Genomic DNA, 19,902 nt, shown 5'->3' on the forward strand with positions numbered 1-19,902 from the left:
AGCATCAACGGCGAGTTTATAGGCGGGAGATATGTTTAGGGAAGCATGTGGAATATATTGGTGATGGATGACGAAGATGACCAAGCACTCCGTGCCGCGCTACATACTCTAGCACGCGGAAAGTTCACGGTGTCGCATTACAACGGTTAGCATCGCCGTCTTCGACATCACTTCTTCGGAGGTTCCATCAACCCCACTTCGGTTCTCCGGCGGTCCCCCGGTAACTGGATTCATGCATGTCAGACGGTACCGGGCCGCGCACTTCCTGTCCAAGTAGTTTGCTAAAATAGGAGAACAACGACACATGATGCCTACATGAACACCTGCATATACAATCGGGATCTCGCATATTTCTTGGGCTTTCAAGATGTTGTTTTAATCGGGTCGCCATCTTGATGGTTGATGTCGTCACCACCTTTACCTCGGCATGCAAGCCGTTTGCGTGCTTCCTACCCTAGACAATGACGTCGGAAGTGGGATGGAGGGGTGGGTGAAGCCGGCCGGAGCTCCGAAGGATTCCCGAATCTGTGCTGAACTATTCTCGCATCGAACTCTTACTAGATCTCCAGATAAGCGAATTTACAGGACAGGATTGGAAGGTTAATTCTCATCCGCGCTGTAGTGGTGGTAGCTTTACCATACTATGCACATAATTGTTCATGAGGGGAGGCAATGTTATGTCGCTGAATGACTGCTGGCTGTGGATAAACTATTTCACGATTGGTCCAGGGTATAGCTCAAGAAGAAGCAACGCTTCCGAGAGCTCGTCCCGTTTCCGACGTCCATTGCCCGATCTCGGTGACAAATCACCGCATTGTCCCGCCCGGCTTCGCAAGCTGCAAGTTAGCTACCCCATCAATGCCAGCGGGTCTGCTTAAAACGACGCAACATCCCACTCTTGCGCTGCATTACTTCTACTCTATTCTCAAACTTGCCTCGATAAAACTCCGCCTAGGGACCAAACTTTTACCTCTCACAGATCGAGAGAAATATTTGTGTGACCTCTCCAGTTTAATATTCGAATTCCGTTACCATGGCCGGAACCCCGCTAGATATCCCCCACGTCAAGCTCAATGACGGCAACGAGATCCCCGTGGTAAGGTCTCCCCCTCGAAATGAAATGCTAAACCAACACGACATGAGACACCACAAGCAAATTAAATTGAGATATCGGAATCAAGCTAACTGGGATGTATTCATAGCTTGCATACGGTCTCGGAACTGCCCGATACAAGGACGACGCTTCTGCTCCCCTCGATAACGAGATCATCGAGCTCACCAAGAAGGCAATTGAGCTTGGATACCGTCACTTGGACGGCGCAGAAGGTCCGCTGACCGAAGTGTAACTGAGAAACGCACACTGATTTTGTTCCTAGTCTACGGTAACGAGGAAGAGCTTGGAGCCGCCATCAAGGCTGCTGGAGTCCCTCGGGACCAGCTCTTTGTCACCACCAAGATCAGCGCCACCCAAAAGAAGAACACGCTGGAAGCTTTCAACCTCTCCCTCAAGAAGCTCGATCTTGAATATGTGGATCTCTACTTGATCCACGGCGGCTGGTTTGCCGACACCGACGAGGAGCTCCAAGCCAAGTGGGCTGACCTGGAGGCCATCAAGGAGTCTGGCCGCGCCAAGTCCATCGGCGTCTCCAACTTCCTCCAGGGGCAGCTCGAGACTGTCCTCAAGACTGCCAAGATCCCCCCTGCCATTAACCAGATCGAGTATCACCCCTATCTCCAGCACGGTGACCTTGTCGCCTTTCACAAGAAGCACAACATCGCTGTCTCGTCCTACGGTCCCCTAACCCCGATTGTGACCGCCAAGGGCTCCGGACCCGTTGATGCCTACTGGAAGAAGTTGGCAGAGAAGTATGGAGTTACGGATTCTGATGTCGGTCTGCGATGGATCATTGACCAGGGCGTTGTGGCTCTTACAACGAGCTCCAAGTCGTCGAGACTCGAAGGATATCTTGCCAACTTGCCCAAGTTCAAGCTGACTGAGGAGGAGATTGCTGAGATCTCCAAGTTGGGTGACCAGCATCACTTCCGTGGGTTCTGGAAGGACAAGTTTGCCGAGGATGACAGGAGCTAAATGTCTGGCCAAACTCGATGTAATGCATTATGACAAGCACCTGAGTCGGGGGCTGTGATACTAGGATTCACCGCAAAATATATTGATATACAACACATCCCATAAAAATGACTAATGCCCGCTTAACGGCTGAAAATGTGAAATATGCAGCTTATAGCTCATCGTCGGAATCGGTTTCGCTTCCCGCAGGAGCTAGAGCCGGCTTATTGTTAAAAGGTAGGTCTCTCCTCGGCGGAGGCGCATCTGTTCCCTTTTTAGCGGGTAGCTTTTGGGGTTCTGCCCGACGCTGGGAAGTTGATTCCATGGTATTTGTCGGAGGATCATCGTCGTCATCATCATCATTATTATCATCCTCATCCTCATCACTTGCTCCGGATGCGGTGGCCTCCGTAGTGTTTCCAGGATCAGTGTCCTCCACCTCTTCTTTGACGTCGACGTCCATTGCCTGAACACCAGCATCATCCTCAGACTCCTCTTTGACCATCTTCGACGGCGGCGTTTTTCTTTTCGTAGTTCTAGACTGACCAGCTTTCCGAGCTGGTTTTGCTGGCTCAGCAGCCCGAGTCGGTGCAGGGGGCTGAGATGGTTGGGAGGAGCCCGGATGACTAGCATTGAAAGAACTAGTTGCTAGAACCTGCTGCTGCTCGCGAATCTTGACTTTCTTCTCATTTAGAAGATCCCGGAACTTCTGTAGCAACACTGTCTCATCTTTGTCCTTAGCTTGGATCAGTTCCTCGAGCTGGGACTTGAGTTGGGCTACAGCAGCCTCCGAGTCATGCGATTTGACTCTCAAGTCGGCGACGTCCTGTTTGCCCGCGGCCGAAGCCTCAACGGCGGCCCCGCACCACTCGAACAATTCGATGGCCTCATCGGGATCGTGCTCCAGAGCAATGGCGCCCAGGCGTTGCTAAAACGGTTAGTACCTGAGCTGAGTTTCAGAAAGATGGCATCGTGTTCTTACTGTAATACCCTGGGTCTCCTTCCGGATGGTGATTGATATCGACGCTTCACTTTGGACTGTCGCCGTCGCTTGGATATCTGGGAGCGGTTCCTGCTTGAACAACGACTCGAGAATTGCTTGCCATTCCGACTCTGAAGCAGGACAATTCTGGACTCTGAGTGAAGATACTCGATCTTGTTTCACTACACGAGAGGTTAGATTGAAGCCGGAGAGTGTACGTCAGTGCGTGCCGCAAATTGCGGACCGGGATCTGATATTGCGTCGTGATGGAGGGGGGATGACTTGCATGAAACGGTATATGGCGCCTCCCCCTCAGTGCCCACCAGCTTGAGGTCCAAGGCCCGTGAGCCCTTGGGTGTGACTTGCAGAAGCACGAATGCAGACGTGTCATCTGTGCGAGCGAATCGCAAGATCCTTGTTGGGGCCATTGGGATATGCTTTTGTTGATTTGCCCCGGTTGATGACCAAGGGCGGCGGCAAAGGATTGTAATGATTTGGATGAGACGACGGATTCAGCCTGGCGGCGAGGGATGATGACAGATCTACGGATCAATGACGGAATAATCAGAGCGACCAAAGAAGCAGGGAGGATGGGCGTCGGGAGCAGGGCCTGGAAGGATGGACACCGAGAGTTGGAAGGAATGAATGTTGATTTAACAGGGTTCAGGCAGTGTAAATAGAGAAACAGGAGGGGTGTGAGCCGCGAGGGCCGTGAGCGTGAGGGCCGTGGTGATCGATGTGGGTTCCGATTGATCCGCAGGGTCTCAGTGGGTTGGGCGCAGAAAGAGGCTAGGAGGATGAGGTGATGTTGTTGGTATGGAGCCTCGAGGGAAAAGACGCTCGTCGGGTTTGATGAAGTGAGGCGTCGTCTTTTAATGAAGTGATCTGATGGAGTTTGAATATGGGCAGAGCTGAGGCAGCAGCTGCGAGAGCACCAGGCAGGCAGGCACTCAGGCACATTCACGCACCCTGTGCACAAGGGTCCAGTGTGTAAGTGCTGGCAGCTGCAGCCTGCAGACACCCACATAGCGGCCCGGTTAGAGGCACTTCAGTGGCTCGCGCAGCACGCTGGCCGAGTACAGAGTGGCTACAGTGGGTTGGGGCTCGCCTAACAGTAGAATCATCCACCCAAAATCCTGGCTCGGGCTCTTGGATGAGTCTGATCGATGGATACGAGCGTGCAGGACAGATCGTCTGCTGGGCTATCCATGGACGGCCGGTTCACTCGCAGCGGGGATCCCTACAGATATGGCACTCGCATGAACAATGCAAACGCGAACCCGCATATCTCAATAACGTGGCAATTATACGGACGAAAATGCACCCCGACAAGCGAGTTCAAGGAATACAACTAGAAGGCCAACCCCAACTTGCACTTCATGAGTAGCTGACAGGAAAATTGGCAACTTGGAAATGAATAAAACGGCCTAAAAAGAACCAACCTCTCCCACTCTTGCGCTTCCTCTTCCCGTCTTCTTCCTCCCGTCCTCCTCCCGTCCTCCTTGAAACAAGCGTCGGCCCGCGGAGGGCTGATGGACAAAAAGCTCGTACCCCGTCGCGACTATGACGCGTGGTAAAGACTGGCGCGATATTTAGGGCGGCCAGCCAATCGGGCAGCTCCCCTGAAGCAAACATTGTCGACACACTAGAAAGCTAGAGTGCCATGAGGTGAGACGACGTCACGTGCGGGCGGTCGCTATCCCGGCCTCCGAGTTTTTTCCCTGCAGGACGAGGAGCAGACTAGCGGTACTAGCGGTGCGACCAGGGCCCTGTGCACCTGCAGTGGCCGCTGTTCGTAGGCCTACAGGGCTCGTTGGCTAGGTACATGGCCGCGACCTGTCCCTTATTAGTTAGCAGGAACCGCCACCAGCCACGCGCACTACCACCCCAGCCTTTCTTTTCCCAACCCAACCAACCCACCCACCACCCACCATCCACATCCACCATTCACCAACCTCCATCCAAATCCGCCGACCGCATTCCTGACCTCGCAATCAATCTCGCACGTCACTTCTCTCCCACACACACACAAACACCCAGCGTGGAAAAAATCTTGCTCCTTGCTCCTTGCTCCCAGACGCAATTGCTATCGCCTGTAAGACTTCGCCTGTAAGACATCGCGCTCGCTCTGCTTTTCTTCGTTGCTGCCCGACATTACGCTGTTCCCGCGACGCCGCGACAACACACACGCCCTACTGGAGTCGCTTCTCCGCACCAAACCACTACACCCACCGCGAACCACCACGAGCTGCAGGATCGAAAATCTCCAACCGGAACACTTTACACTCTCTTGTCTCTGCAACCGCCAAAGCCTTGCCCACCCACGCCGGTTTCACGCCTGGGGGAGATGCTGGTGTATGTGGGGAACTGTCAACGTTGACAATAATGACTGTTCGCAATTGACATCACGTCCAACCAGTGGTGTCTATATCGAAACCCCTTGCAGCCTCTTGGACTTGAACAATAAACCGCACACGCGACACCAAACACACAAATTACCATGGAGCCTCTACGATTAAAACCTAGGCAGCCGGTGGAGGATGATATTGAGAACTGGGACGACGACGATTTCGTGGTGGACGGTAGCGACCTCAGTTTCCGGAGCCCAACAGGTGCTACCAATGTCTCGTCCAGACCACCCTCAAGACGCCGAGATTCCGTTTCCTCGCACTTGTCTCTGCGATCTGAGCTCGAAGGCGAGGAGGAGAGACAGGTCCATATCCCAGGAGATGACGAGAAATCCACACTGGACGCCATCGCTGCTGCGCAGAATGCTGGCATCCCTTTACCTAGAAATGTCCCCACATCTGCCCTTATGGGCGGTACCATCAAGCGGTTGGGTGGAAGAAAGATCAGGAAAATCATTCAAGACGACTGGGAGAACGACATGGAGCTGCCCGACATTTCCCAGGGCTTCAAGATCAAGAAGCACCACACCGAATTTCCCGAAAGCCTGCGACAGGTTAGTGGTGGTTCTATCCAGGCCAGTCCGACAAAGGTCATCAAATCAGCCTCCCTTTCCCAGGACAACCGAAGGGAGTCGACTCAATCTACGACAAGTACCATTAGCACCCTTTCTGCAGCCATCAACCTGGACCGCTTCAAGGATATGGATGATGACGATGACTTCTTCGGCGATGGCGGCGATACTATCAAGGTCTCCAAAAGCCGCCAACCTCCCAAACCGGTGTCATTCATAACCCCTCCCACTCCGTCCAGGGACACCAAAACCGCCAACACCGAGGACGACTTTGAAATGGACCTGGAACTCCCATCAGATGGGAAACTCAAGTTATCTACGAGAAAAGACATCCCCAAGACCCCATCGACACACACCGACGACTTGGACTGGGGAGAGGGCAGCCTTGGTACGAGATATGGTGGTACGCGACGTGATGGCCGATCTAACAGAAGTTCATCAGCCTCCGCTCTCAGCCCCAGTGTCTCGAGCTCGATAACAGCCGAAAGTGAAGACGAAACCTTTGAAGGACTCGTGCTCCCCACTGGGCCCGTCAACTTCTCGGAGAGACTCCAGCATCGACGAAAGAGCAGGTCTCCACGACGAATCTCTGAGGAACCCTTGGTCCCCCAAACGAAGGCCGAACCTGCCGAAGCCGATAAACCGGACTTCCTTGACGGACTTGACCTTGGCGATGGCGAGGTATTCGACTCGGGCAAGCTTACTCTTCATCGAAATGTCAAGGTTAAGGAAACGCGACCGGCTAGTCCGGCAAGACCCAAGGCGGCTGTGTCTCTTACTTTTACCAACAAACCAGTCAACTCAACACGGATACCTCGGCTCAATCATCATGAGAGGACACACTCGACATCTCTTGAGCCTGTGTATGAGAGTGGCGGCCCCATGACCAAAAGCCGACGCTCACAATCACGACTGGGCCATTCAACTCAGTCGTCGGTGACGAGCCTTCCTACTCCTACCACACCCTCACCATCCCACAGCCTGCCTCCGATAACGCCTCGGCGGAGGGAGATTGGTCTTAGGACGTCCACCAGCTCCCTTCGCACTGAGCCTACTACAACTAGCGCTCAGCTTCTGAAACAGAAGCGCTCGTTGCCAGCTATCCGGGCAATGAACTCTCCTGCCAAGCAGATCCCTTTCCGCAATGAGCGTCCGCCCTCCAGGTCGGAAAGCAACCGACCGCTCTCTGGTGTGCGGCCGAAGACACCAGTCGAGCGTCAACGACCATCTACGACGGACAGCCCAGCAACATCCAGGAAGCCGCCGCTGCCATTCCTACCAGCTGGAGCATCTCAATCGCAATCACAACACGTAGCCTCCAAGACTCTGCGTCAATTCCGTCGTCATGACTCTGATAACTCCATTGATCTTCGACCGAACTCGCGTACTATCTCAAGATCAACCATGCGATCCCCTAGTCCCCACCGATACCGAGTGGCCGCAGACACTTGGGAACGATTGAGCAAGCCGAAGAACAAGAAGAACTTTGGTGATGGCCATGAGCTGGACGCCTTTGATGATCTCCCTACTTCCAAGGAGAGCGAGACCAAATTCTTGAAGCAGCCTATCACTACCGGGCCTAAGGCTGCCTTGCGAAATAAGCTGTACCAAAATGTGCTTCCCGATCGAGCCTCGACTGTATCACCAATAACACCTCAGACTCCTGCTCGGCCTATAAGCTACACTCCCCATTTTGCCCGCGATACCGCAGCGAGCCGAATTGCCCGCGAGACGTCCCTGGCGCAACGAGTCCCTAGCAGTGGCCCGCTTGCTCCTCTCACTAGCCAGCGCGTCGCTCAGCTTTCTATCCGCAATAATCTAAACACCTCACTCCCTCAAGCGACTGTACGTTCAAAAAAGCACAAGCGATCGCAGCAGTTGAAGCCCCACCTTATCGCGAATCTCAATAGCGGAAAGGAGTCAAAGAGTAAGTCTCCCATGGAAGATATTGATCACGCTCATACTAACAATCTCATAGTGGTGAATGGGATGTACTACAACGCCGAAACGTTTCGCTGGGAAGGCAATGAGAATGCATTGAATCTTTTTGATGCTGCCGTCTCAACACCTACCCAGACACCGGTCTCGAACGTGATGCGCGAGAAGGAGGCTGCATCGACTCCTCGACCTGCATTAATTACCAACATCAGCGCAACTAAGGGAGTTCAAGTTGTTGGCGGGATGGTCTTTGACCCTCAAAACATGTGCTGGCTGAAGCTTGACCCACCTGCCAAGCCCAAGTCTGATCTGAGCGACCCTATGGATGGCTTCGATGCGCTCGAGTCAGATGAAGACGTTTTTAAGGATATCCCCGACCTCGAGGAGAACGCCGCCGACGACGATGGCGTGCAAGGACGAGTCAGCGACGTCAAGGATGACTGGCTTGTCGGAGAAGAGTTCGACGTTGGTCCTGAGTTTGTCAGGAGACAGCGCGAAGAAGAAGACAGATGGCGGAAGAAGTGCGAGAAATGGGTCGGGCGAGGATCCAGAGATCGCGAAGCCTGGCGATGGACAATCCGCGAACTCGTCTCGCAATTCGACGACTTGGCCGTGTGAGCCGGCAACACTCAACATTCTTTCTTCTGTTCACAACCTTGTTTTACCTGCGAATCTTTTTGTAATACGCCAACCACCGGATCGGAACTTTTGTGGATAAACAATACGTCACATATGTCAGTCACCAGCAACAGTCGTTATGGAGATACCACGGCTGGATACCAAAGGGTAGTGGTTATGTTTTGGCCTTTTGTGCGGTATACGCCATGGCATGGACGGGGTTTTATGTTCTGTGTTTTTATTGTTTGGGCTACCGGCATCGGTTTTATGATGTGATCATGTATGTATTCTATGAAAGACGGGCCAGGAACTGGGTTTGGGACTCGCGATTATAGATAAAAAGGAGGGACGCGGCAACACAGCTCCAGGAGGAAAGGGAGCCTAATGACGAGATGAACGAAATGTTTTATGACTTGCAAGCAAAGACGGTATTTTCCTCACATCTACTTCTCTCGGCGTTTTTGGGCATTGTGCGGCGTAAGATGTGCTTTTGAATTTCCTTTCTATTATTCGACATTTCGGTGACAAAAAACGACATAAAACAGACCCATGATGACATCCCGGTTGGTATCTACTTGTCTACTTTTTACTCGGCTTCTTGCTCTTGGCGGCCTTGGCCTTCTTGTCGTTACTCCTGGGATCCAGACCTCTCCGGCGCATGGCGTTTCGTCGTCCCTTCTCCATGTACTCCTTGTCCTCATCATCGTCCCAGCCACCAAAGTCATCGCCGGTCGCACCATCCTCGTCGTCGGTGATGGGGGTGCGGTCGACGACCTCGGCGGCGTTGTTGTTGACATAAGAGCCGGAGCTGTCGCGGGCGGCAGCAGCCTTTGCGCTGGTGGCGGCGAACTTCTGGAACTTTGCGACGAAGAAGCCGTCGACGTTGTAGGTGTGCGGGTAGTAGCGGCGGGTGTGGCGGACGGAAGGGTCGAAGTTCTTGCCCATGAAGCTGGTGAAGCCCTCCTTGCCGAAGGCGAGGCCGGAGTCGACGAGGCGGACGTTGGGGCGGCGGCTGAGGGCGTACTGGACGACGGACTCGTTCTCCTCGATGGTGACGGAACAGGTCGAGTAGACGATGTAGCCTCCGGTCTTGGAGGCGTGGTTGACGGAGTCGATGGCGGCGAGGAGAAGCTGCTTCTGGATGTGGGGGAGTTGCATGAAGTCACGCTCGGTCTTGTTGGTCTTGACGCTGGGATCCTTGGCGATGACGCCGGTTCCTGAGCAAGGGGCATCGAGCAGGACGCGATCGAAGCCGCCCATGGGCTTGGGAAACTCTCGGGCGTCGTAGTTGGAGACGATGACGTTGCGGGCGCCGAGGCGGTGGATGTTACCGATCAGACCCTTGGCTCGGGCCTTGTTGGGATCGTTGGCCATGATGAAGCCAGTGTTCTTCATCATGGCGGCCATGTAAGTTGTCTTACCGCCAGGGGCGGCGGCCATATCTAGCACGCGCTCGTTCTCCTGGGGGTCGAGGGCCATGCAAGGCAGGAAGGAGGAGGCGGCCTGGAGGATGTAGTGGCCGGCGAGGTACTCGGGCGTGGCACCGAGAGGCACGTTGCTCTCGAAGACCTGGAGACCGACCTTGGACCACTTGCCGACGGGCTCGAGGGTGACACCGCGGTTGATGAGGGCCTGGGCGAGATCGCGGCGATGGGTGCGCAGCGTGTTGGTTCGGATGACGACGGGGCGGGCCGACTCGTTGGCCTCGAAGAAGGCAAACGCCTCGCGGGGCGTGAAGAGGTTGAAGAGCTTCTCGGCCAGGTACTCGGAGTAGCCGTAGTAGGCGCAGATGTCCTTGATTAGCTGCGCTGTGTACTCGGCCCTGGAGCGGCCGTCCTCGGAGAGCTTAGCGAAGTCGTCGAGCACGCGGATGTTTTCGGTGATTCGAGTTCGGAGGAGTTGTAGGTCGGGGGCGAGGAGGGCGCTGGCTGTGGCGTTGAGCTCGTCGTCCTCATCGTCGTCTTGTAGAATATGGGGCTTGTCGCCGTCGATGTTGGTCTGCAGCGCGGCCTCGGCCAACTCAGCCTCAGCTTCAGCGGCCTCCTCTGCCAATTGGGCATCTAGTTTTCTTGTGAGACCGGCGATGTTGGCGGCTGTGAGCTTCTCCTCGGCGTCCGACTCGTCCTCGTCCTCAGAGAACATGGCCCTTCCCTTGCCGCCCTCCTCGTCCGAATCGAACACTGAGTCCTCGTTATCAGACTCGAGGAAATCGTCCTTTAGGCCCGCACCACCGTCGGACAGATCGGCGTCCTCCAGATCCTCAATGTCAAACTCATCGTCCATCTCTTCGTCGGAGACATCCTCCAGGACAACCGGGGCCTTGGCCTTCTTCGACCTGCCATTCGCCTTGGGCGCGGTCGTCGCCTTCTCGTCCTTTACGGGCTTTGCGCCGTTCGTCTTCTTGGTCGCAGACTTCTTCGTAGCGGCGCCATTGCTCTTGGCCTCCTGGGACTTGTTGGTTTTCCGCTTCTTCCTCTCGGGTGCTGCGACAACAGGATCGGCAGGCAGACCGGCCTTGCGCTTGAGCTTGGCAAAGTGCTCTTCTGACAGGGGTTGGGGAGGCCCCTGCTTCTTCATGCGTCGTCCGACACCCATTGTGAACGAATGGATTGAGGCGACTCGTGGGAGTTGTATAAAAAGATCAAGCAACAAACTTGCCCGACTCGACTTTGTCTCTGGCCTAGGAAAAGAAGAGGCGCCCCGCCGAAACTTTTTTTCTTCGAGCGAGGCCTGCAGCGGCCCGATAAGCCGGTAGAACTCCGTATCGGGCCCCGCCACACGTGACCACCCGCGTCCCGCCCGCCGCAGCGTGGAGCTACGCCAATGCTTCGACCGTGAAGCTCCATGACAAAGGTTTGTGTCTCGGAAGCAATCGTTTAGCGCCTCCTAATAGCTATTTCGTCGTGGTCTTTATACATATAGACAGCTCTTGTCGACTTTCAACCCAAGTCTTTCTTGCTACTTGGACTTACGCCACGCTGTTCCTCCTGTACAACCCCGCCTCCACCAAGCTCCCGCAACATTGTCCATAATGGCTGAGGTCGGCTTCGCAAAGACCTTCCTGTCGTCGCTCGACCCGCGACCCGTAAAGCTCTCTGCGAATCATGTGGAAGACCCCAAGTCCTTCCCCGCTCGGCCACCGGTATGACGCTCTTGCCCCATCCCGCTGCCCTGTCCTCCTATTCTGACATGTATGATCTAGTATATCCTCCCCCGGATGCCAAAGCCCATGAGCAAGCCCTCGAAGCTCGCCCCCGGCCAAGAACGAAGTGTCACGGTGACCCTCAAGTCCCTACGTAACCCGCCCCTCGACATCAAGCTCACTTCCCAACCCCTCGACACATCCGTCCTGGACATCAAGTCCAAGGTGTTGGCCCAGACGAGAATCCCTGTCGCAAAGATGAAGCTGCTGCACAACAAGAAGCCGGTACCGGACAGCAAAGTCCTCAAGGATCTATTGGGGGACACAGACATGGCCATCGACTTTTCGGTCATGGTGATTGGGGGAGCGGCGGCCATCCCGCCAGAGGAGTCTGAGGCGGCACCGACAGCCCCGGCTACTGGACCGGCGGCGTTGGAGACGGAAGAGTTCTGGTCCGATCTCAAGGGCTTCTTGATGCAGCGATTGAAGGACCAGGCGCAGGCGGAGGAGCTGTCGACCCTCTTCAAGTCAAGTTGGCAATCAAGCCAGGCAAGCCCATAATGATAAACGCAAGCATCACGATGAAGAATACAATAGACGACACAGGTTGCCAATAAGTTCCACATACCCGTATGTGTATTTATTTCCCTGGTTACGGTACATGGTCAAGGGCTGGCAAATCTGGAAATTTACGTATCCGCCCGAGAAGAAACCCCGATAGACACACCCCGGAAGGACGTCCATCCTCCCCCCTTTCTTTCTCCACAGCCATCACTACATCATTCGTGTTGGCCCCCCAAGCTTGACGCCGGAGGTGACCCAAAGTATGTTCAGTTCCATGCCATCTTGAAAACGACGGTCTGGAGAGTTGTGTGATGGTGCATTTAAGCAGCAAGGCCCTTGCTGATGGTCTTGACGATGGTATCGTATTCGATGTCATCGGGGTCGTTGGCCTGCAGCTCGGTAGCGATACCGGTGAGTGATCGCCTGAGAGCTTCCTTGGAAGAGGCGTAGATCATCTTGGGCTGTAGCGGCGGGTCAGTCGGTTGCTGCGTAATCACTGGTTCGCGGGCGACTTACCTGAACACCGGCATCATCGGGGGACCAGGCAATGAAGGCGATCTTGTTTCTACCAGATGGTTAGGTGCTGTAATTGTTTGGCGAGTAAGAGGGGGTTGTATACCGGATACCGTCACCAGAGGCTAGCTCGTACTCGAAATCGTAGACGGCGTATCGGGGACCTTTGCCAACGGCGCCCTATTGTGGGGGGTTAGAAATGGCGGTGCATGGCGATTATGAGTGTTGTTGGCAGACATACCGATCGGCTCTTGGAGGTGGCCGTGATGAGCTTGTTGCGGAACTCCTCCCAGTCGGGCTCTTCAGAAGAGTGCTCGACCTCAATCTCCTTGTAGTTGTCCGACAGCTTGAAGATGATGTACTTGAGCTTCTTGGCGAGCTTCAGGTCGTTGTAGGCAGTGAGACACTCCTGGGAAACGGTGGCACTGGAGAGCGCCGGCGGGTTAGCGCGCCGATCCACGGTGGCCGTGGCCATGGACGTGGTCCATTAGTAGTTGGATGCCCCGCGGCGCCGTCATCGTCGAGGCTGGCGAGAGGAGGGGGAACCGTCGGAGGTGCAGGAGGAGGGGGAGGAGGGGGGAGGAGGAGGAGGAAAAGGAAGCGGGGAGGACGAACCCGGATTGAGACTGTGACGAGTGTTAGACGGAGAAACAGCGGAATAGGAGATAGGGGGTAGGGGACGAGAAAGGATCGCGGGTGGCGGTGGTGCTGAGCTTACCATGGTTGCGGTCTACGTCAGGAGACGGATCTTGGGGATGAGGGGTGGGCTGTAGCGGGAGCTTGTTATTAGCTGTCGCAGCGGCAGGAGGGGAAGATAAGGCGGGACAATATAGTTCGGACAGAACCGAGACGTGTGCAGACGAAAGGGAAAGAAGAGGGAACGGGACGGGAGCGAGGCGGGGACGTACCGGAATTAAAGGCTGAGAGAGGATGCCTGGAGAGGTTCGCGATGAGGGAGCAAGGACGAGGTGGTGGAGGTGGATGTGGTGGATGTATCTTGGTTGGGGGTTGGTTGGGCGGATTAGGCGGTGCTATGAGAGAGGCGGGGCCTTTTTGCGGGAGAAAAACACCACTCCTGATGGTGGGGTTGGCCGTGAGATGCCCCACGTGACTCTCCAAGCGTGCGTGTCAAGTGTGGCTCGTCCTAGGTTGACAAAGTGTCATTCTCGGAGGGAGCATTCTGGGTCGGTCTGCAAGGCATCAGTTGATTAATGCAAGGCATCGATCAATCAATCAGTCAGTCAGGCAGCGTATGCAATGCAAGCACCGCTGCGAACCACTGGCTTGCACTGTTCCCGTTGCCGTTGCCTGGGAGGCACCAATATAAAAAACAAGAAATATTACTATTCTAATAGCACAACCGTTGTCAGGTAACCCGATCTAGCCGCTGCAGGCACTATTGCATCTATCTGCCTCAATTATACCATAAGAGGGACCCTGATGCGATTGGAGATTGAACAAGGGTTGTTGAGAAATTCTGCGGGTTGTCGTAGAGATTGCAGGGCCGCCCAAGTCGAAGGGGCTGAGGAACCACAACGTGATGACACCAGAAAAAAAGACTGAAGCAGCAGCTACAGCGACGGTGCCTAAGATTTTATATTATCAAATAGCTCATAAATGTACTTGCTATTTATTGTTCTCTTCTGTCTGTAAAGTTGATCTAGTGATAGAATTATATCATTCAGGCTGTGGAATTGGAGATTTGGGGTTGTGCGAATGGTAATACTCCAAAACAAATAATAAACAAGGCACACGGCGATCATCGCCATCGCTATCGTCATCATAATCACACTACCCACGCACGCTCACGCTCACATTAACCCCCATCACCCTCAAACAGGAAATCATGTTTGTTAATCTTGTACAAGGTTCTTTTTTCCTTTCATCTTTTTTTTTCCTTTCTAGTGCTACACCGTTAGTGCTACTATACAGGGCTCAAGCGGCCAAAATCTGCAAAGGGTATGAAGACAAGGTCGTAAAGAAGTGGTAGAGGGGAGATTGTGAGGCCACTTGATCCGTCCCGTTAGAACACGCAACACCATGTGCGCCGCTACCCAGTCCAGCGGTTTTTATACATTGTCCATATCATTCATTGTCATGTTTTACATCATGCCACCCATGCCACCCATGCCGCCCATACCGCCCATGCCACCCATGGGAGGGCCGCCGGGGCCCTTCTCCTCAGGGGCGTCGACAATGGTGACCTCGGTGGTGCCCAGCAGAGAGGCAATGCCGCTGGCGTCAATGAGACCGGTACGGACAACCTTGAAGGGGTCCAGGATACCGGTAGCAATCATGTCGACGTACTCGCCCTTGGCGCTGTCGAAGCCCCTGTTGAAGTCGGCAGCGTGCTCATCAGAGAGCTTGCCGACGATCACGGAGCCCTCAAGACCAGCATTCTCAATGATGGTGCGGGCAGGGCGGGTGATGGCGCTCTTGACAATGTTGACACCGAGCTGCTGGTCAAAGTTGGAAGTCTTAACGTCGTTCAGGGCGTTGACGGAGGCCTTGATCAGGGCAGTACCACCACCGGGGAGGATACCCTCCTCGACGGCGGCGCGGGTGGCGTTCAGGGCATCGACGAATCGGTCCTTCTTCTCGCCGACCTCGACCTCGGAGGAGCCACCGACCTTGATGACGGCGACACCGCCAGAGAGCTTGGCTAGACGCTCCTGGAGCTTCTCCTTCTCGTACTCAGAGGTGGTGGGGTCGGTAATGACACCACGGATCTGCTCGCAGCGCTGAGAAATGCTGTCCTTGGCACCGTTTCCGTTGAGGAGGATGGTGTCCTCCTTGGTGATGGTGATGGAGCCAGTGGAACCGAACATGTCGGGGGTAGCCTTCTCAAGCTTGATGTCGAGCTCATCGGTGAAGACGGTACCGTTGGTGAGAACGGCAAGATCGCCGAGGATGGACTTGCGGTTGTCACCGAAGCCGGGGGCCTTGACGGCAGCAACCTGGAGCTGACCACGGAGCTTGTTCAGGATGCAGACAGCGAGGGCCTCACCCTCAATGTCCTCAGCAATGATGACGAGAGGTCGTCGCTGCTGGGTGGAGACCTCAAGAGCGGGGATGATGTCCTGGACGGCGGAGATCTTCTTCTCAGACAGGAGGATCAGGGGGTTCTCGAACTCAACCTTCTGGGACTTGGTGTCGGTGATGAAGTAGGGGGAGACGAAGCCACGGTCGAATCGCATACCCTCGGTAACCTCAAGCTCGTCCAGAACAGTCTTGCCCTCCTTGACGGTGATGACACCCTCCTTGCCAACCTTCTCCATGGCGTTGGCAATCATGGCACCAATGTGTACGTCGCTGTTGGCGGAAATGGTAGCAACCTGAGCAATCTCGGCGCTGGTGGTGATGTCACGCTTGTTCTTCTGGAGGTACTCGACGACGGCCTCAACGGAAGCCTGGATACCGCGGCGGAGATCCATGGGGTTGCAGCCGGCGGCAACGTTCTTGACGGTCTCGGAGAAGATGGCACGGGCGAGGATAGTGGCGGTGGTGGTACCGTCACCGGCGACCTCGTTGGTCTTGGAGGCCACATCCTGGAGGAGCTTGGCTCCGAGGTTCTCGAACTTGTCCTTGAGGGTCACGGCACGGGCGACGGTTACACCATCTATTACCAGTTAGGAAACCTCGCCCATGGAATATTAGAGCACTTGTACGAACCCTTGGTGATCTTGGGGGAGCCAAAGCTGGACTCAATGAGGACGTTTCGGCCCTTGGGTCCGAGGGTGGTGGCAACGGCCTTGGCGAGGGTATCGACACCAGCGAGGAGAGCGGCACGGCCCTCAACACCAAACTTGAGCTCCTGTAAAGCATGTTAGAGGCCGATTGAATAAAAATTGCATTGCTAGAGAATTTACCTTGTGCGCGAATCGGAGCTGCTGACCGAGGCCAGCTCCGGCCCGGTACTTAGTGGCAGCCGATGAGAGGACAGAGGCCCTCGCCCGGGAGCTCAATGCACGCTGCATGATTGTGAATTATGGGGGTATAAGGGGTGGAATTACAAAAACGAAAGGAGAACACTCGCGTGCTTTCGTCTTTGGGAGGAGGACAAAGGCGGAAGTATACCGTGGGAGGTGGGCGAGAGGGAGGAAGTTGATATGATGGCAAAACTGGAGAAAGCTCCCGCCCCAAAAAAATTGTTGCCGGAGCGTCGGCAAAACATCCACCCAGAAGCGACGCTAGTCCTAAAGCATCGTGGTCTCGGCCCCGACCACTTCTACTCCTTTCCAACGACATCTGCGTGATGGAGCATATTACCGTCGCCATAGCCGAGGACGAAGTTCACTGCTTGACACCGCCGTCGTCCAGCCTCTCCAGCGTCGCTCTGCGTGGGTCCGTCTGACAAATGCCCCATTTGGGGTTCGTTGCTTGCGTCCGATGCACCGGGTTCGGAGGCATTAGCCCTGGTCGTGCGCATCAGCATGCTTTAACGTGCAGGAACTCCATTGCCGACTGCATCGCTGGCTCGATCCGATCTGGAGACAGCTTCATGAAGTAGATGGATTGGTTTATTTTGGCCAGCGTCTTGTGCACGGCTCGTTCTATGATAGCAAAGTCCAGTCCAAGTCCAGTCCGAGAAGAAAACGAAAACATCAACGCACAAACCATCCCTGTCCTAATGTCCCTGTCCAACGCTCGTTTCCATCCAGATCTCGATCTGGGTTTTTAGTTCCAATGATTCCAAGCCTCAAAACCAAGACCCTGCGTCACGACCACCTGGTCTGATACTCTGGATTGTCTAATAAAACATGAAGCAGCCTTTTGGTTTCCCCAACGCCTCCAGCGCCTTGTCAAACACCTACCGAACCTGTTGTGAAGTCAAAAGCCAAGTGTGCTTGCAGCTCCTTTGTCTGAGCCAAAGCGTGATATTTTTTTTTATTTTTTTTTTACTTTTACTTTTTTCTCTTTTTTTGGGTGTTATGGTGATGCATGATAGCTACCATACAAAAATGATGGTGCTAGGGGTGTTGTGTGTTTCTTTTTGGGTAACTTTACCAATCTATACATGCCTCGTTCAGGCTAAGTGATACGGAAACACGATGTCGCAAGATGTCCATGAAAGGACATGGAACTCAAAGAGTTCAAGCCATGGTGCCAAAGATATCAGGGAGAAGATCGTCCGCAGCATGGTGGATCTGAAAAAAAAAAAGTGAGATGGTGAACTTCTGGAAGGGGTGACTGAACAAACCATGAGATCGTTGAAATGGGCTCCAGTCGAAGCCAGTGCCTCGTTAAGCATGCTCTCCTCTGCTGAGGGACGGTCGGATGAACTCTCAGATGTGGTGGACGGATACATTTGGCCTTGGAACATCATGTGGGTCTGTAGTGCTTCCAAAGAAGGGCTTTGGTAGGCGGCGTTAGACATACTCCAAGGACTGAGTTGGTACGCGCCAATGTTGTTCATCTGCAAGATGGACTTGGACAGTGTTGCGGGATCGTGAGATTGGGGGAGCTGAATCGAAGAGGGGCACGCCATTGGAAAAGGCTGAGGGGTAACTTCCTGGGTGCCCATTTGAGGGATGGAATTGAAATGAGTGCACATGGAAGTTTGAGAGAAAGCCTGAAAGTTGGGGTCGACGACGTTATGGTGTCGGCGGGCAGTTGGGCTGGTGAAGATGTTCTCATCTTCCGTCTCGCTCTTGTTGTTACCCTGCTCTTGATTAGTGTCCGATCATTTGTCAGAAAGAGGGCCACTTACATCAATGTCCATGCCATTGTATTGCACTGCGAAGACACGGTCATTGAACTCATTGGCCTCATAGTCTTGGTCATGGGTTGGAGACGACTGTTCTGTGTACTGATAAAGGCCACCAGTTGGGACCCGAGAGCGGCGTTGCTGAGGAGTAGGTGACTCAGGAAGATCTTCACCATCTGACTTAACTTCTTCCTCAAAGGAGGCGGTCGGGAGATGATCTTGAACATCGAACGCATCAGGGAGGTTGAAGCGTCGGTCATCATGCTTCTCAGAAAACCGGACAGGTCGGGTAGCAAATTTGTCTTCACCTTGATCATCCTTTCGGACGAAGCCTCGGATATCCGGATCGACAGCACCGCTGATTCCAGGACGCTGGAGCATGGGAGGAACCAGATGGCCCTCGGCGGTGAGCTCGCGACGGAGGCGGCCAAGATGCTGGGACACAGCGGCACCAGTGGACCCGGGATGCAGACGATGCGCAATGCTGTCCCAGGGCAGTTCAATCTTGTGACGAGAGCACTCATACTGAAGATGGAGCAAAAGCTTCTCCGCCATGCGAGGACCTGGGCCGTGTTAGCTTGGATGCAGGGCTTTTAAGGGCGGCAAAGAAGGGGAGAACTCACGACCCCAGACGATCAAGTTGCGTCCGGGAACTCGGCCATTCTCACGACGCTGCTGCTCAGTGGGGAGGCGGCTGGTGTAATTGTACTCGCGAGAAGCCTTCTTGGCGGATCGGGAGCCGGGAGTCTTGACGGGAGATCCATCGTTCTTGAGAGCTTTGGAAGCTGAACGTCTGACCTGGGCAGTCGAGCGGCTGCCCTTCGAAGGAGTCTTTTTAGCAGACCCAGCAACCATCTTCACGGTAGAAAGTGGTTAAGTGATGAGACTGAGAAACGGTCAGTCTGATACATGCCAATCTCACTCACTTGGCCGGTCTTGGCCGGGCCAAGTGAGTTGAGCGAGAGGGAGGTACTTACTGAGATTGTTTGAGGGAGTTTGATATCAACGACTTGAGTGTTCAAGACGGTGATTGTGTGCGGTTGATGAAAAATGTGTTCACAAGAAGAGTGTTGTGAGTGTGAAGGTGGGGAGAATCACAGCGGGCAGAAGTGAGATTCAAGAAACACCATAAAGTGAACGGGACTTGAGAGCGCAATTGGCACGCGGGAGGGGGCTGGGAGATCGAGCAAACGGCGTTTTCTCGCTTCTGCACTTGTATTGGCCGTTCAGAATGTGGTAATCGCCCGGAACAGAAACTGGCAGCTGTAGTCGCGGTGCAAATCAGGGGCGTTCGGACCGTTGACAGCTGGCAACTGGCCGCCGACTGTCAACGCACCAGTGCAGATTTTTTTTCGCCGACCACCACAAACACAAAAATGAAGCATCTTGT

General features: G+C 54.4%; 8 protein-coding genes across 8 annotated transcripts; 3 read left to right on the forward strand and 5 right to left on the reverse strand.

Annotated features, from left to right (window-relative positions):
- The first annotated feature begins 669 nt into the window (after positions 1-669).
- Positions 670-2,184, forward strand: BGZ61DRAFT_450249 (NADP-dependent oxidoreductase domain-containing protein). The gene is made up of 3 exons (XM_046245712.1): positions 670-1,096; positions 1,203-1,326; positions 1,377-2,184. The coding sequence occupies exons 1-3, from the start codon at positions 1,034-1,036 to the stop codon at positions 2,087-2,089; spliced, it is 900 nt and encodes a 299-aa protein (XP_046105541.1). The 5' UTR covers positions 670-1,033; the 3' UTR covers positions 2,090-2,184.
- Positions 2,185-3,679, reverse strand: BGZ61DRAFT_450252 (uncharacterized protein). The gene is made up of 3 exons (XM_046245713.1): positions 3,337-3,679; positions 3,051-3,232; positions 2,185-2,996 (listed from the first exon to the last, which is right to left on the reverse strand). Exons 1-3 carry the CDS (start codon positions 3,476-3,478, stop codon positions 2,241-2,243), a joined length of 1,080 nt encoding a protein of 359 aa, XP_046105542.1. The 5' UTR covers positions 3,479-3,679; the 3' UTR covers positions 2,185-2,240.
- A 1,871-nt stretch (positions 3,680-5,550) lies between these two features.
- BGZ61DRAFT_493432 (uncharacterized protein) lies at positions 5,551-8,586 on the forward strand (the record flags this gene model as incomplete). The annotated part of the gene is made up of 2 exons (XM_046250650.1): positions 5,551-7,957; positions 8,009-8,586. 2 exons carry the CDS (start codon positions 5,551-5,553, stop codon positions 8,584-8,586), a joined length of 2,985 nt encoding a protein of 994 aa, XP_046105543.1.
- Positions 8,587-9,165: 579 nt separating this feature from the next.
- BGZ61DRAFT_350435 (NOL1/NOP2/sun family-domain-containing protein) lies at positions 9,166-11,181 on the reverse strand (the record flags this gene model as incomplete). The annotated part of the gene is made up of 1 exon (XM_046240229.1): positions 9,166-11,181. One exon carries the CDS (start codon positions 11,179-11,181, stop codon positions 9,166-9,168), a length of 2,016 nt encoding a protein of 671 aa, XP_046105544.1.
- Positions 11,182-11,525: 344 nt separating this feature from the next.
- On the forward strand, positions 11,526-12,335 carry BGZ61DRAFT_225041 (cell-cycle control medial ring component-domain-containing protein). Its single transcript, XM_046238152.1, has 2 exons — positions 11,526-11,728; positions 11,789-12,335. Exons 1-2 carry the CDS (start codon positions 11,618-11,620, stop codon positions 12,287-12,289), a joined length of 612 nt encoding a protein of 203 aa, XP_046105545.1. The 5' UTR covers positions 11,526-11,617; the 3' UTR covers positions 12,290-12,335.
- A 1-nt stretch (position 12,336) lies between these two features.
- Positions 12,337-13,837, reverse strand: BGZ61DRAFT_450259 (uncharacterized protein). Its single transcript, XM_046245714.1, has 7 exons — positions 13,714-13,837; positions 13,524-13,572; positions 13,421-13,431; positions 13,047-13,230; positions 12,912-12,985; positions 12,809-12,857; positions 12,337-12,753 (listed from the first exon to the last, which is right to left on the reverse strand). Exons 2-7 carry the CDS (start codon positions 13,524-13,526, stop codon positions 12,613-12,615), a joined length of 462 nt encoding a protein of 153 aa, XP_046105546.1. The 5' UTR covers positions 13,527-13,572; positions 13,714-13,837; the 3' UTR covers positions 12,337-12,612.
- Positions 13,838-14,907: 1,070 nt separating this feature from the next.
- BGZ61DRAFT_493435 (chaperonin Cpn60/TCP-1 family) lies at positions 14,908-16,782 on the reverse strand (the record flags this gene model as incomplete). The annotated part of the gene is made up of 3 exons (XM_046250651.1): positions 14,908-16,424; positions 16,478-16,619; positions 16,675-16,782. 3 exons carry the CDS (start codon positions 16,780-16,782, stop codon positions 14,908-14,910), a joined length of 1,767 nt encoding a protein of 588 aa, XP_046105547.1.
- Positions 16,783-17,840: 1,058 nt separating this feature from the next.
- Positions 17,841-19,367, reverse strand: BGZ61DRAFT_587793 (uncharacterized protein; the record flags this gene model as incomplete). Its single annotated transcript, XM_046256503.1, has 4 exons — positions 17,841-17,952; positions 18,006-18,467; positions 18,516-19,075; positions 19,136-19,367. 4 exons carry the CDS (start codon positions 19,365-19,367, stop codon positions 17,899-17,901), a joined length of 1,308 nt encoding a protein of 435 aa, XP_046105548.1. The 3' UTR covers positions 17,841-17,898.
- Positions 19,368-19,902: the final 535 nt, after the last annotated feature.

Source organism: Ilyonectria robusta (assembly GCF_021365365.1).
Source record: "Ilyonectria robusta strain PMI_751 chromosome Unknown BGZ61scaffold_8, whole genome shotgun sequence".
In the NCBI taxonomy this organism is placed as follows: domain Eukaryota; kingdom Fungi; phylum Ascomycota; class Sordariomycetes; order Hypocreales; family Nectriaceae; genus Ilyonectria; species Ilyonectria robusta.

Excerpts from the sequence above, each read along its gene's own strand:
- BGZ61DRAFT_450249 (XM_046245712.1), top strand. The coding sequence starts at position 1,034 with ATGGCCGGAACCCCGCTAGATATCCCCCACGTCAAGCTCAATGACGGC. Across the intron at positions 1,097-1,202 it reads ACGGCAACGAGATCCCCGTG|CTTGCATACGGTCTCGGAAC; the intron begins GTAAGGTCTCCC and ends ATGTATTCATAG. Across the intron at positions 1,327-1,376 it reads TCACTTGGACGGCGCAGAAG|TCTACGGTAACGAGGAAGAG; the intron begins GTCCGCTGACCG and ends TTTTGTTCCTAG.
- BGZ61DRAFT_450252 (XM_046245713.1), bottom strand. The coding sequence starts at position 3,478 with ATGGCCCCAACAAGGATCTTGCGATTCGCTCGCACAGATGACACGTCT. Across the intron at positions 3,233-3,336 it reads GGCGCCATATACCGTTTCAT|TGAAACAAGATCGAGTATCT; the intron begins GCAAGTCATCCC and ends CCTCTCGTGTAG. Across the intron at positions 2,997-3,050 it reads AGGAGACCCAGGGTATTACA|CAACGCCTGGGCGCCATTGC; the intron begins GTAAGAACACGA and ends TAACCGTTTTAG.
- BGZ61DRAFT_225041 (XM_046238152.1), top strand. The coding sequence starts at position 11,618 with ATGGCTGAGGTCGGCTTCGCAAAGACCTTCCTGTCGTCGCTCGACCCG. Across the intron at positions 11,729-11,788 it reads CCTTCCCCGCTCGGCCACCG|TATATCCTCCCCCGGATGCC; the intron begins GTATGACGCTCT and ends TGTATGATCTAG.
- BGZ61DRAFT_450259 (XM_046245714.1), bottom strand. Across the intron at positions 12,858-12,911 it reads GCCTCTGGTGACGGTATCCG|AAACAAGATCGCCTTCATTG; the intron begins GTATACAACCCC and ends ACCATCTGGTAG. Across the intron at positions 12,754-12,808 it reads CCGATGATGCCGGTGTTCAG|CCCAAGATGATCTACGCCTC; the intron begins GTAAGTCGCCCG and ends CCGCCGCTACAG.